At 46.9% G+C, this 11714-nt stretch overlaps 1 protein-coding gene across 2 annotated transcripts in view; it reads left to right on the top strand.

Moving 5' to 3' along the window:
• The window catches only part of TTYH3 (tweety family member 3), a 120595-nt gene extending 109244 nt beyond the window's left edge, over nucleotides 1–11351 (top strand). The window contains exons 12-15 of one of the 2 annotated variants that reach the window (XM_019512968.1): nucleotides 1291–1467; nucleotides 2382–2457; nucleotides 4534–4635; nucleotides 10998–11351. In XM_019512968.1, the coding sequence (XP_019368513.1) occupies nucleotides 1291–1467; nucleotides 2382–2457; nucleotides 4534–4614 (334 nt within the window). In that variant the 3' untranslated portion in view covers nucleotides 4615–4635; nucleotides 10998–11351. The remainder of the gene's footprint in view (nucleotides 1–1290; nucleotides 1468–2381; nucleotides 2458–4533; nucleotides 4636–10997) is intronic. The other variant, XM_019512969.1, reaches the window with a different exon arrangement.
• The last annotated feature ends 363 nt before the right edge of the window (nucleotides 11352–11714 follow it).

Raw genomic sequence — 11714 nt, 5'->3', positions numbered from 1 at the left:
AGCTCTACTGTCCGGCACATGTAGTGGATGTGGGATTCCTGTATCTTGTTTTCCAGGCTGAACAGCAGATTCCCTCTGTGCTTGAATCCATTTAAGCTTGTCAATGTGCTCATTTAGTTGGTGCTTCATGGAGGTTCTGTGTTGCCCTATAGTAAACCTTTTAGCAATGCTTCTTTCCTTCTGTTTTAACTGGCAACCCTGTAAACTCGCTTTAGGATCTAAGCATTCATCTGTTTTCTCTTGTATATCCTAACTAGTCCTAAAGGCAGCTACCATCAGTCTTTTCATGGATGGAACAGAGATTGGCTGTGTAACTGGAACAATGTTGTTGATGCCTATGAAGGAATAGAATTGGCTGGTCTCGTATCTAATGGAATGGTTCCACAGAGCTCATCAGCATAAACATATGTTTACTAAGTCAGTAAGATTCAGTTGCAGCACCCAAGAGGCAGAGCTGTCAAATTAGATGACTCCATTGATATATGGCATATTTTGGGATGAGCATGGGCAAAGCCTACTGTGAAGAACTAGCTCTAGTCAGTACACAAGGTTCATGTTTCTGTAAACAGACCCACCCTGGAATAAATGGTAAGATTACTTTTGTAACCACAATGGCATGAGCATAAACCTACCATTGTGCAAATGCATGCATAAATCCAGCTTTTCAAAGTAGCAAGAGCTTTTGTTTTTAGGATGGAAAGAACAGCCTCTAGGCACAGATGCTATTGTCACCAGTAACTAAAGTGTTCAGTGTACGTACATGCATACACGTGTGTATGCATACACGTAGAAACTAGAGAAGCATGCTTATGATCTTGCCATATGTAACGTGGGAAAACCTTGGGAAGCCAGTGCAACAAATGGAATTTAGTGGAAACTGAAGCCAAGTGAGGCTTCGTGGGAGAAGACCTATGAAATGCCCATACTGTAACATGCCTCCTTTAACCAGATGCTTTCTTGGATGCGTCCACACTTCAGTTGCATGGGTGGGGGGTTTGTGTACTTGCCTGGTCTGCCAGGCCCTGGGGGAGGGACTTGGGATGTTGTTAAGAGATGTCACTGTTTTGAGAGAGTCCAGATGGTGACCGTGGGAGGTCTGAGTCATTCTGGTGGCGGGGGAAGAGAGGTTTTGTGGGTTGTACTCCATGCTGCCATATTGAGACTTGCTGAATGGTTCTCAACGAAGAGGTGTGAAGGGTAGTTGGGTTAGTCGGATAACCACATGCTTTAGTTTTGTGCAGACCCTGCTAATGTCGTGACTTTGAGGATAACTTTCTTTCCTTCCTGCAGGAGTTCAGATGATGACGGGGAGGAAGAGTCTGCTGCTCAAGGGAACAGACAAACCCATGATAATCTGTACAGGGTGCATATGCCCAGCCTCTACAGCTGTGGGAGTAGCTATGGCAGTGAGACCAGCATCCCAGCAGCAGCTCACACAGTCAGCAATGCTCCTGTCACAGAGTACATGTGAGTAGCCACAGTGGGCAGCCAATTCTATCCAGACTGCCTTGATTCAGCTTAGTGGCAGGTGCCCACTGAGCAGAGGTAGCTGAAAAGGCCTTCAAGGCCAGCTCTGCCTTGAATTGGAGAAGCTTGTTAATAGCGGCCCTAACTGAGACAAAAATGATAAAAGGCTTGCAACTGTTGCTCTTAGTGGAAGAAAATACACTTTTACTTAATGTGGGAATGCCTGCTAATGCTGCAGTAGAAATATTGTAGTAGGTACGTTACCTGAAAACACTTGCTGCCTGATGTTATTGGTGTTGAATATTATCTTCCTAGGGAAAGGTTGGAGAGGGGTTTCACTTGGCTTCCATTTTATAATAAGTCTTGTGTCTCAAGACCCCATTAATCAGATGCAACTGTTCTGCCAGAGTTTTATGCTTCCCGTGTGGGTGGGAGCCACAGAACCTCAGGTTCAGCCTTTGCCTGGAAGGCAACTCTGCTGTCTTCGCAGTCTGGATTCAACCAGTTCAGGGCCTTCATTTAGTAGACACCCCTTCCACAGAGCTTCGCACTTTAACCACCCGCATGGCCTGTTTGTCTTGGATTGCTTCATCTTTTGCTTGCCCTCCTCACCAATGCATTCTCCTCTGATTTGGTTCCACTTTTGGTTTGGGGGCAGGGAACCAGAGTTCGGATGCAGCACTCCATATGCATTCTCTTTTACAATGGTTCCAGGGGATGGGTGGATTCCCCTCATGGTGTGCCAGTGATGGGACATGTAGGAAAAGCATTCCAGGAGCTGAATTTGTGGTGGTATTTGCAGGAAGCAGCCGTGCCCTCAGTCCTAGACTCTCTCTCTCTCTGCCAGATCCAAAGTCCCCATACAGAGGAGGGGGCCACGTGCAACTGTCACCATCTATGTTTCCCTTCCATAGGAGCCAGAATGCAAACTTCCAGAACCCCCGTTGTGAGAACACCCCTCTGATTGGCTGGGAGTCCCCACCTCCCTCAGTAAGTTTCTTTACTGCTTCTCTCTGCTTCAGCATCCAAGGCCAACTTCTGCTTTGGGGATGCACATGTGCCACTCTTGTAATACCTCCAGGGGGTGCTGATTGTGCAGCTGGAGGCAGGATCTGGCCCCTACATGGTAGAAAGCTATGTAGACAAGTCAAGTCTAAGCTGCCACGGAGAATCAAAGCAGAGTGTGCTGTTGTGGTCACATATATGTATGAGCAAGATCAAACTCACTCTACAAAATCACATAACACTCTGGTCCCTGTCCAGTGAACACTGAAGTGCATGAGTCATGTTGTGGGTGACTTCAGTGCCATTCTTCACATGCATGCTGTTACTCACTTTGCAGCATTGGTCCCTAAGGCTCAGAAAGAAGTTGTAAACTCAGAGTGAATGCTGAAACTCTCTCCTTAATCTGCCCTGCGAAGACGAGAAGAAACTTCCGATTATTTTTAGTTTTATTCTTTGTTTCATAGCATTTGTAGATGTTATTTTAGAATTTCTATTCCTGTATTTAATTTCCTGAGGAGAAAAAAAAAATCTTTCATGGAAGGTTCTTTGGGAGCTTGGAGTGGCTTGGTAGCCATTTCAGTCTGTTGGGTAAAATGCAGAGCTTTTATTTATGCCTTTGTAAAAGGTAGCTGAATCTTGTCCTCATTTTGCTGGATCCTATGACTCTCTCTTCAGCACCATAACCACGTGGGGAATGGGCCATCACACTGCCAGCTACTAACCTGCTAACAGTTACCAAGGATGCCAGGCAACACGCTTTCATGCTGAACCAGGCAGGCTTATTATAGTTACCGTACTCACTATTGGGCCCAATTCAGGTTAACTAAGGGGGGCCATGGGGCACTTCATGGTCTTATTTACGTGCAGTCAGAAGCTCTTCTAACTTCAGCAGTGGCAAAATGGATAGGCAGCCCTTGTCTCGTGCTGGCTGGGGTTTTTAGAACTTGCTTAAAATTGGAAAAGAAAAATTTGGGCCCCTGGTGTTCTGCACTTGAGCTCAGGAAGTGTTCTTGGCTCTTGGCAATGGGGCTGGCTTCAGAGGAAGTGTTGGTGCAGCCTACAGCACAGTGCCACCAACCACTGCTTTACCACTGGTATCTTGCATTGCAATCAACTCCTTTTAATACTGCACAGACCTGTTTTGGTTGCTTCCTCTGGGGCAGAGCCCTGCTGAAGATCACTTCCCATCCCCAGAGCTCTTCTGCCTCAGAAAAGAGGCTTCTTTCTGCAGGGACTTTAGCCTTGGTGAGAGGATTCCCTGGTGCTTCAGTAGCTGGTTGCTTTAATGACCTCAAGGGTATATCCTAAGTCTTGATGCCTTCAGCTGATTTCTGAGAAGAAATGCTGGTAAGGGCTTTTTTTTTTTTTTCAAAGGAATTTCACTTGAGAACCAAGTGGGAAGGGGTCTGGGGAGCAGTACATCCTGGTGTAATGGACGAGGTGGAGAGGGGACACCTAATCCCCTGTCTTGACTGTGGAGATGACTGTCCAAAAGGTGTAAGGATTGGGGTATAGCAGCAAGTTTACCTTCCAAATAGATGAAAAAACTGGCCCAAGCTGTTTAAGTCGAGGGAGGAGAAATGTCCCTTCTCACCTGCCACCCAGGCAAGTAGTGGGATAGAGAGGACCCTGTGGGATGTGTCAGACCTCCATGCTAAGTGGCCGAGGCCATGGTGTGAATGGCAGAAAAAGCTGATGGCACGCAAATCGGCCAACAACCCTGCAGTACGGACGCTTCCCCTTTGGGTGTCGTGGCCGTGAATGGAACCACCCAAGCAGAGTCAAGGACATGGGACAGGCCAGAGGTATCCTGTGCGGCTCAGCTCGTGGGAACTGACTGAGAACCAGGCCGTAAGGATCCGACTGCATTGTTTGTCCTTTTTTCTTTTCTCCCTGTCATTCCTTCTGTCGTCTCCTTCTTACCCCAGGGCCGTTCCTGTAGGGGGATAGAGCCCTCATTGTCACTGGCACACATCACAGCGTTTCACTTGCTTGCACTGTGTTTTTCATGCACGTTGAGGCTGCACTCTCTTTTTCTCTCTCTCTCCTGCGTCATCACAGTTGTATTTGGCTGCCATGGACAGTAGCAGCCATATGAGCTGGCAGTTTAAGCCCTCGGACAGTGCACGGACGTACTGGTAACAGCGCCCACAAATGGAACAGGTACTGAAATAAGGTCCTTCTCGCTCAATCCCTTCTCCACTCCCACCTATCCCTCTCATCCCTGCACTATTTACCCTAGGCCAGTGCCTTATTTCTTCACGTTCCCTCCCCCTGCACCTTCCACCCCATCCCTTCCTGCCAAGAGTTAAGCTAAGCAGGCCTGCCCTGGTGCTGACTTGGTGGGTAGCTTCAACACTTCCCCTTGGCACTTGTCCCCGTGCATTGCAGCGGCCAGAGATCCCACGCGAGCCCACATCACTGCGTTTGAGAACAGGCTGAACACCTGGCCCCAGCAGTCCCAGGAGGCAAATCTGTTCCAGTTCCTCATTTCAAGAATCCAATTTGAACGGTAACAAGACTTGGCACACGAGCCTTTTAATAAGGACTGGCTGTTTGTTTCCACCTTGGTCTCCTTTCTGCTCTGACTGCCACTCGTTTTCTCACCAATGTGATGACCCATGCTAGAGACCAAGGATATACTTTTTTTACCATCAGTTTTAAGTTCCTCCACAGTCTGAGCAACATGGTTGTCCTTGGATAGCTGGCCTAAATGGGCTGTCACATGGCTTATCAGAACCAGCAGCCCCTCTCAGAGCTTAGCTGTTCAGTTGCCCATTTTACATTTTATCCTAGAATTCAAGGTGTGGGATAAGCAAGTTTTTTAAAGCAATTCTCCCAGGTGTCCAGGCACATAACATCCTTGATTCTACATAGCTCTGTTCTAACACTTCCTTGTGCCAAAAGTATTCCATTAATTTCCTACATATGCTGGATGGAGCACTTGAGTCCTTTCCTAGCATCAGTCCGTAGTTAACAGGAGGTGGTTAAGACCCATCTCCAAGATGAACCCCTCATTTCTTCTCTCAGCTCAAGGGCCATTTACCATAGGAAGGGAGGAGTTGTCTGAACCGCATTTTACAGTTGCAGTTCATAAACTGCCTGTGGTGTATCATCTGAATTCCTGGGCAGCACACTGGCTGAGATCAGCACAGAGATCTTTGCAAAGAAAGTGGTAATCGCAGCCTAACTGGAACATGTTAGCTCCAGCTGGAATGCAGAACCATCTCCAGTCGGGTGCTGCAGCCAGTTTGCACTCCGCTCCCAGCCAGACTTGTACATACAGCTGCTGCTCCTCTGCATCTGCCATTCCTCCAGGGGCTTGTACACTTTTACCTTGCACTGGTGACCATTCTGCCATGTCACTGCTTGGTCTGCATTCTTGCCGCCTCTTGCCATTTGTCTGCTCTGCTTTTATGGGGTGCTTGGGGGTTTCTGAGACGCTGGCTGACGCGTGGGATCAGGGGTGGGCAGTTGCTTTGATGTTCTCTGTCACTGTGCATGACATGAACGGGTCTGTGTGCACACTTAATGCATGCTGCTCGTGCTGTCCAGAATGTCACCGCTTCCTTCACTCTGTTCTAACAGTCTTGCAGAGACCTTTCTTGGATGTCAGGTCCTGGTGCTTGTGTGCTTCCTTATTCCACAGGTATTACATTGGTGCTTTAGCGATGCTGTTTAAGGATCCGTCAACACCTCTTTATCCTCACCTTTTTTCCAGGGAGTTAACTCTGGGTTTAAAATGTTTACTAGACTTAGACTTGACCCAAGGATCAAGCCTTTACCAGAATCAGGCTCAGAGTTGCATGGCTCACTGCAAAAGTAACAAAAAAAACCCATGCTTCTCTTAAAGCTCTGCTTGGAACTTGGTAGCCCTCCTGGAAACTAGAACCATTTTGTTATTCCAGGATCCACTGGTTATAGCTGAGTACCTCTCCCCCCACCCTTCCCCATGAAAAGACCTGCATTTTAAACTCTAGTTCAGGGGTCAGCAACACTTGGGCAATGCCACAAACTCCCCAACTCGACTTAGAATATGTTGGTGTGTCAGGGGCAGATGGTGGGGGATCTGCAAGGGTCCCAGTTCTTGTTGTGGCAGTGCAACCTAGGCCCCATCCCCACCGTCTGCGCACAGGCATGCGTGCACCTGTCTCCAGCAGAGAGCCAGGCCAGGGCTCTGTGGCCCCGGTGCAGCTGCCTGCAGCTTCCCTGTTGCCTGCTCTGAGCAGCCCAGGCTCCATGGTGTGTGGCAGGGGTCTGCTCCAAGCCTAGGCTGGCTGTGGCAGGCAGCTGGGATGTGGCAAGCAGCTGCAGCAGCATCCACAGAGCCCCATCCCAGCTTGTTGCCAGCAGTGGATGCATGCACGCCTCAGGGTGGATGGTGGGGAAGGAGCCAGGGGCTGCTCTGCCACAACAAGGATTGGGCCCTTCACTGCTCATCTGCCACTGGTAATGAGCTGGGCCGGGGCTCCGCAGACCCCAGTGCAGCTGCTTGTAGCCTCCCAGCTGCCTGGCACAGCTCACCGGAGCTCTGGGCAGGCTCTTGTTGCCTGCCACAGAGCCCAGGCTGTTTGCAGCAGGCACTGGGGAGGCTGCAAGCCAAGCCCTGGCCTGGCTTGCTGCTGATGGTGGGTGCACATGTGCCTTAGAACAGATGGTGGGGGACCCAAAGGGGCCTGATCCATGTAGCAGTACAGCCCTAGCCCCTTCAGTGCTGTCTGCCCCAAGGCACATGTGCCAAGCAAAATGCCTTCATGCGCCACGCTCTGACGTGTGCTGGGGTTGCTAACCCCTGCTCTAGTTCTTTAAGGTACTTTTATTAAACTATAAAGTTTCAAGCCTAGCAGTTTTATTTTCAAATTGATTTTTAAAGCACGGTAAGATTTTAGGGTCTTAATAGTGAAAGGAAATAAAAAAGGCTGGAGGTAGTTTCTGTAAGTCCTCACACCAAGATGACTAGCGCTATGCAGGGGGTGGGTGAGGTGCATCTGCTTATTTTGTAGACAGTTTTGCCATACAGTTTAATTGCAGTGCAACTCACGATCTGCAGAGATCTCAAGTTTTTACCTGGTGAATATTTAGGTGTGGAGTCTCAAATCAAAGGACTCCATGCACGTTGGTGTTCTGAACCAAGCGTTCTCATGCATGGAAACTTGCACTGTTAATCACCCAGCAATTGGCAAATACACTCAGCTGGTACTTAGTGGTGAAACGTGTTGGCGAAAGGAGGCCTAATTGGCAAGGGTAAAACTTCAAAATGTTGTAATACAAATATACAAGCCATAGCAGATCTAGCTCACTGCTAACAGTTCTAGTTCACTGGTAAGTGAATGATTGTTGAGATCCATCAAGCGTCTCAAGACCAGATCAAAACCAAATGCCTATGTACTCATGATTGCCCAGTATGAAAGCGCGCAATATAATAAAAATAAGTATTAAAATTTGTATCCCTAACATGTGAAAAACAGTATATGGGTGTAGCTTGTCCTGAAGACTCCTTTTCAGACCTGAAGGATCCAGAATACACTTTCTTAAACCTTCTATGAAAGCTGTTTTTTGGTATTAATTTTTTTAAAAGAAAGGAAATTAAATACAATCTTCTGTCTTGAAAGAACTGCTACAGATGGGCCAGTTGCAAGCAACTCAATTAAGTCCAAAGTGTCACTGTTAGATGTGAACTGTTCTGCCCACACTATGATGCTTAACAGTTTGTTTTTCTTAAGCAGGCAGAGGCACGATTGTTTAACTGTACCAGTAACCTAGTCGACTTTGGTCCATATGGCTGGCAACTGTCTTGCCCTCATAACTAATTGGTGTATCTACACCTACTAGCTTGCCTAATCATTGGTATCTGCATTCAGGGCATCTATCTCATGCTCCTTCAGCAGGGTGGATGCATTCTTACCTGACGTGACAATCCACTTTACGCAGGGCAGTACACTTGAGGAAAACTAGCTGCTTGGGATCCCGTGTACCCTTCCAAAATTGCTGTGTTACATTATCTTGTTTCCAGTTCATCATGCAGTCTGAGCGAAATGTTGGCTGGCTCAGCTGCTTCGAGTTTGAATTAAAAGCTGTACGCGGGCATACAGCCCTACTTTAAATGAACCATAACTGTTCAAAGACGGTTAAAATTTGGGAAGTGGACAGGATCTTAGGCATGACAGACCTGAGTTAAGGAGAGAACTTCAGCCTTAACTCTGACTCCCCTGGCTTGTGTCTGCTTGTGAGACAAATTGGGGTTGCTTTAAAGTTGGGTTTAAAACTGAAAGCAAAACTCCGTGCTTGACTTGTCTGTCCAGTTCTTCCTTTACTTTAAATCATTCTGTTTCTGGGTGGCATTTAAAACTACTGTGTTGTTGGATAAATGGGAGCAGTCCAGTGCTTTTTGACCTCTTGCATGTCTGTAGACCTATGTAGTACAGCTTCAAAATGCTGTTCATTAGGTTGTGTCTGTCTTTTGATGTGAGAATTCTGCAGAGACTGGCTGTAAGTCTATATCCAGGAAGCAATTGGGGGCAGGGGGAAACATGTTCCTAGTTTCTTTATCTAAATGCTCCCTGCTCTTTGAGAACCTGGTAGGTGAGGGGTGTTTTCCTCTGTCCATTCCACGTTTTCCTTTTCCTACTCCTGCTTTCCGCACAGTATAGATGGAAGATTACTGATCAAACGGTTCTGCTTTTCACGAGACTTTTCAGCCTGTCCTCTGAAGAAACCCATATAAAGAACTTTAAAAAAAAAAAAAAAAAAAAAAAAAAAATCTAAACTGCTTTGAGCTAATTTGGTTGATGCAAGGTTTTTTGGGTTTTTTTACCAGTACTTCGAACCTTACTTTGGTGATAGTGGGATAGCTAATATTTAAGCAGCTGTGTAACGCATCATTCCTGCTAGTAGTTAGACGCACATGTGAGAGCACACACTTTACATTAAGAAGTTAGTGTTGGATTGGTGTCCTATCTCACTCACTTTGGAAGGCATTTAAGAATGTGTAGTCAACAAATAATAGTAGCATACCAAGTAGTATACAAATACACTACATTTCTTAGTCCTGCTGAAATGGGCATATCTTCTCCGTGGTGCAGAATCAGTCCTGAACACGGGAATGCTGTTGGCAAAATTCAGTTAACACTGAAAAACACTTTGGGGCTCTGCTGTGGAGTTCCGGGACTTGCCATCATGATCTTGTCCAAGAGGCAGGGCAAAAAGTATTGCAATATAACTGATACGCTTAGTTTCATAATTATATTTTTCTTGGCTTTTTGGGCAGCCAGCTTCATTATGCAGTGTCAGTTGTAAAGTGCTAAAAATCTGGACATATGGGTAGCATTGTCAGGAAGTTTTTAAGTCTCTATTCACTGACTAGCTGTGAAATGGCTGTTCATACTATGAAGACACATGGAGTGCCAGCTGCAGAAGCAATAACACCATGCTTATGGTGGCTTTCTTAGACTTGCTCACATACAGAGGCCAAGACTTCATGCTTACTGCTGCATGCAGGGAATAATGTTCGAAGTGGCATAGCTGTGCTCCTAGCAGTTCTGACATCTGAGTAACACAGGTTCATCCAAAGCACCTTAAATTCCCTCACCATTAACTAGCAAAGTTTCTTGGCCACTGAGTTTCTGCCATTCCCCACTGAAAGCACAGCTGTGCCTACTACCAGACTAATTCTTGATGTCACCCATCCCATTGCTGGTTGATTAGTCCCAAGTGACTCCATTTTTTCCCAGCCTGGTCAGGGTTTGAAACTATCTCAGATAATTTATTAGTATGTATGCAAAGGCCACAGCCACCCTTCTTATTGTAGCAGAATGAAAGCTTATTGCTCTGACTTGACTATATTATGACCTGTGGAAACCAACCTTGTCGTGGTTTCACTTCTGTGGGTCCATGCCTGCCCTGTCAACAGACATGGGCATAAACCTACTCCAGCAGGGATTTGTTCTTCAGCGGTCCTTGGCCATAATTGTTGTGATGCCTGTGGTCTGTTGAAGTCCCTGTTGCACGCTCTCAGTATAACTCACTCTTCTGGGTTTTTTTCGAAGCATCTCATCCTTCTACATGGCTGAAGAAAACAATACAACTGACTGCTGAGTCAAAAAAAAAAAAAAAAGGCTGAAATCCTGAGATGTGTGTTTACAAGAGCAGTGCCCCCTCATCCCCCTCTTCCTCCTACTTAAGTATGGAGTACTCATGAAACACCGATTTTATGGTGCCTCTTGGCACTGGTATTTCCTTCCTGGTGGGGAGCTGGGGTATAGGTTATATTAGTATGTATGCAAAGGATGCAGCCAGCCTCTTCCTGCAGCAAAATGAAAGTTTGTTGCTCTGCCTTGACTATTTGACTATGTTATGATCTGTGAAAATTTCCCTTGGAGACTTCAAGAGAACCAAGCCAAGAGGCTTCTTGGTAAGCCAGGAATAAACCAAAATGAGCTTGGGAAGTGGTAATAGCCCAGCGTTTCATGTTGGTGCTGCTCATTTTGACTTACCATTTGTTTTATTTTTTTTTTGTCTTTCTCCAGTACACCTCCAGCATGAGAGCCAAATACCTCGCCACCAACCAACCTCGCCCAGACTCTGGCAGTGTGCATTAAAAATAACACACAGTAAACTAAACAGATGTGCCAACTGCTGTGCCCCCCACCTGTGCTGTCCTCAACCCTGCTGTCCTGCCCCAAACCCAGCGCAGATCCTCCTCCTCCTCCTCCTCCTCCTCCTCCTGCTTCTCCAGTACAAATCACCCCTCCAACCTGGTACCTGTCTATTGGGAATCTGAATGGATGCCCCTTCCAAATTAAACCTACACCTAGCTGTACCTGGTAGGGGAAGGAAGAGAGAGAGAATGAGCATGCACATGCAAGCATCTGAAAAAAAGATCACCAGCTCATCTAGGCTTGCTGTGTTCGGGGCCAGCTCTATCAATAGCCTATTGGGAAATGTTTGCAAACACCTCTGCTTCTGACCCCCTCCCCCTTCCCCCTCCGTTCTTCAGAGGGACTGGATGAAAAACGATTTCTATCTTCAGCTTGGTGAGGGGATCAGCAAATCTGCTCAGCCTGCAGCGTGTTGAAGAAGGAAATGCTCCTTGCACGTGGCTGTCATGGGCAGAGAAGGAAAGCCATGCCCGTGGGCCACCTCTTCAATGCCTGTGCAGCCGGTGCTTCTGCAGAAGTCGTCTTGCCTCTTGTCCCCTGTGGAAATTGCCTTCTGGTGCACTGAATATCTGCTTTACTTGGGAG

The sequence above is a fragment of the Gavialis gangeticus genome, unplaced genomic scaffold (assembly GCF_001723915.1).
Source record: "Gavialis gangeticus isolate Ggan-Ray unplaced genomic scaffold, GavGan_comp1, whole genome shotgun sequence".
Lineage (NCBI taxonomy): Eukaryota > Metazoa > Chordata > Crocodylia > Gavialidae > Gavialis > Gavialis gangeticus.
This window is presented reverse-complemented; position numbering and strand designations above follow the sequence as displayed.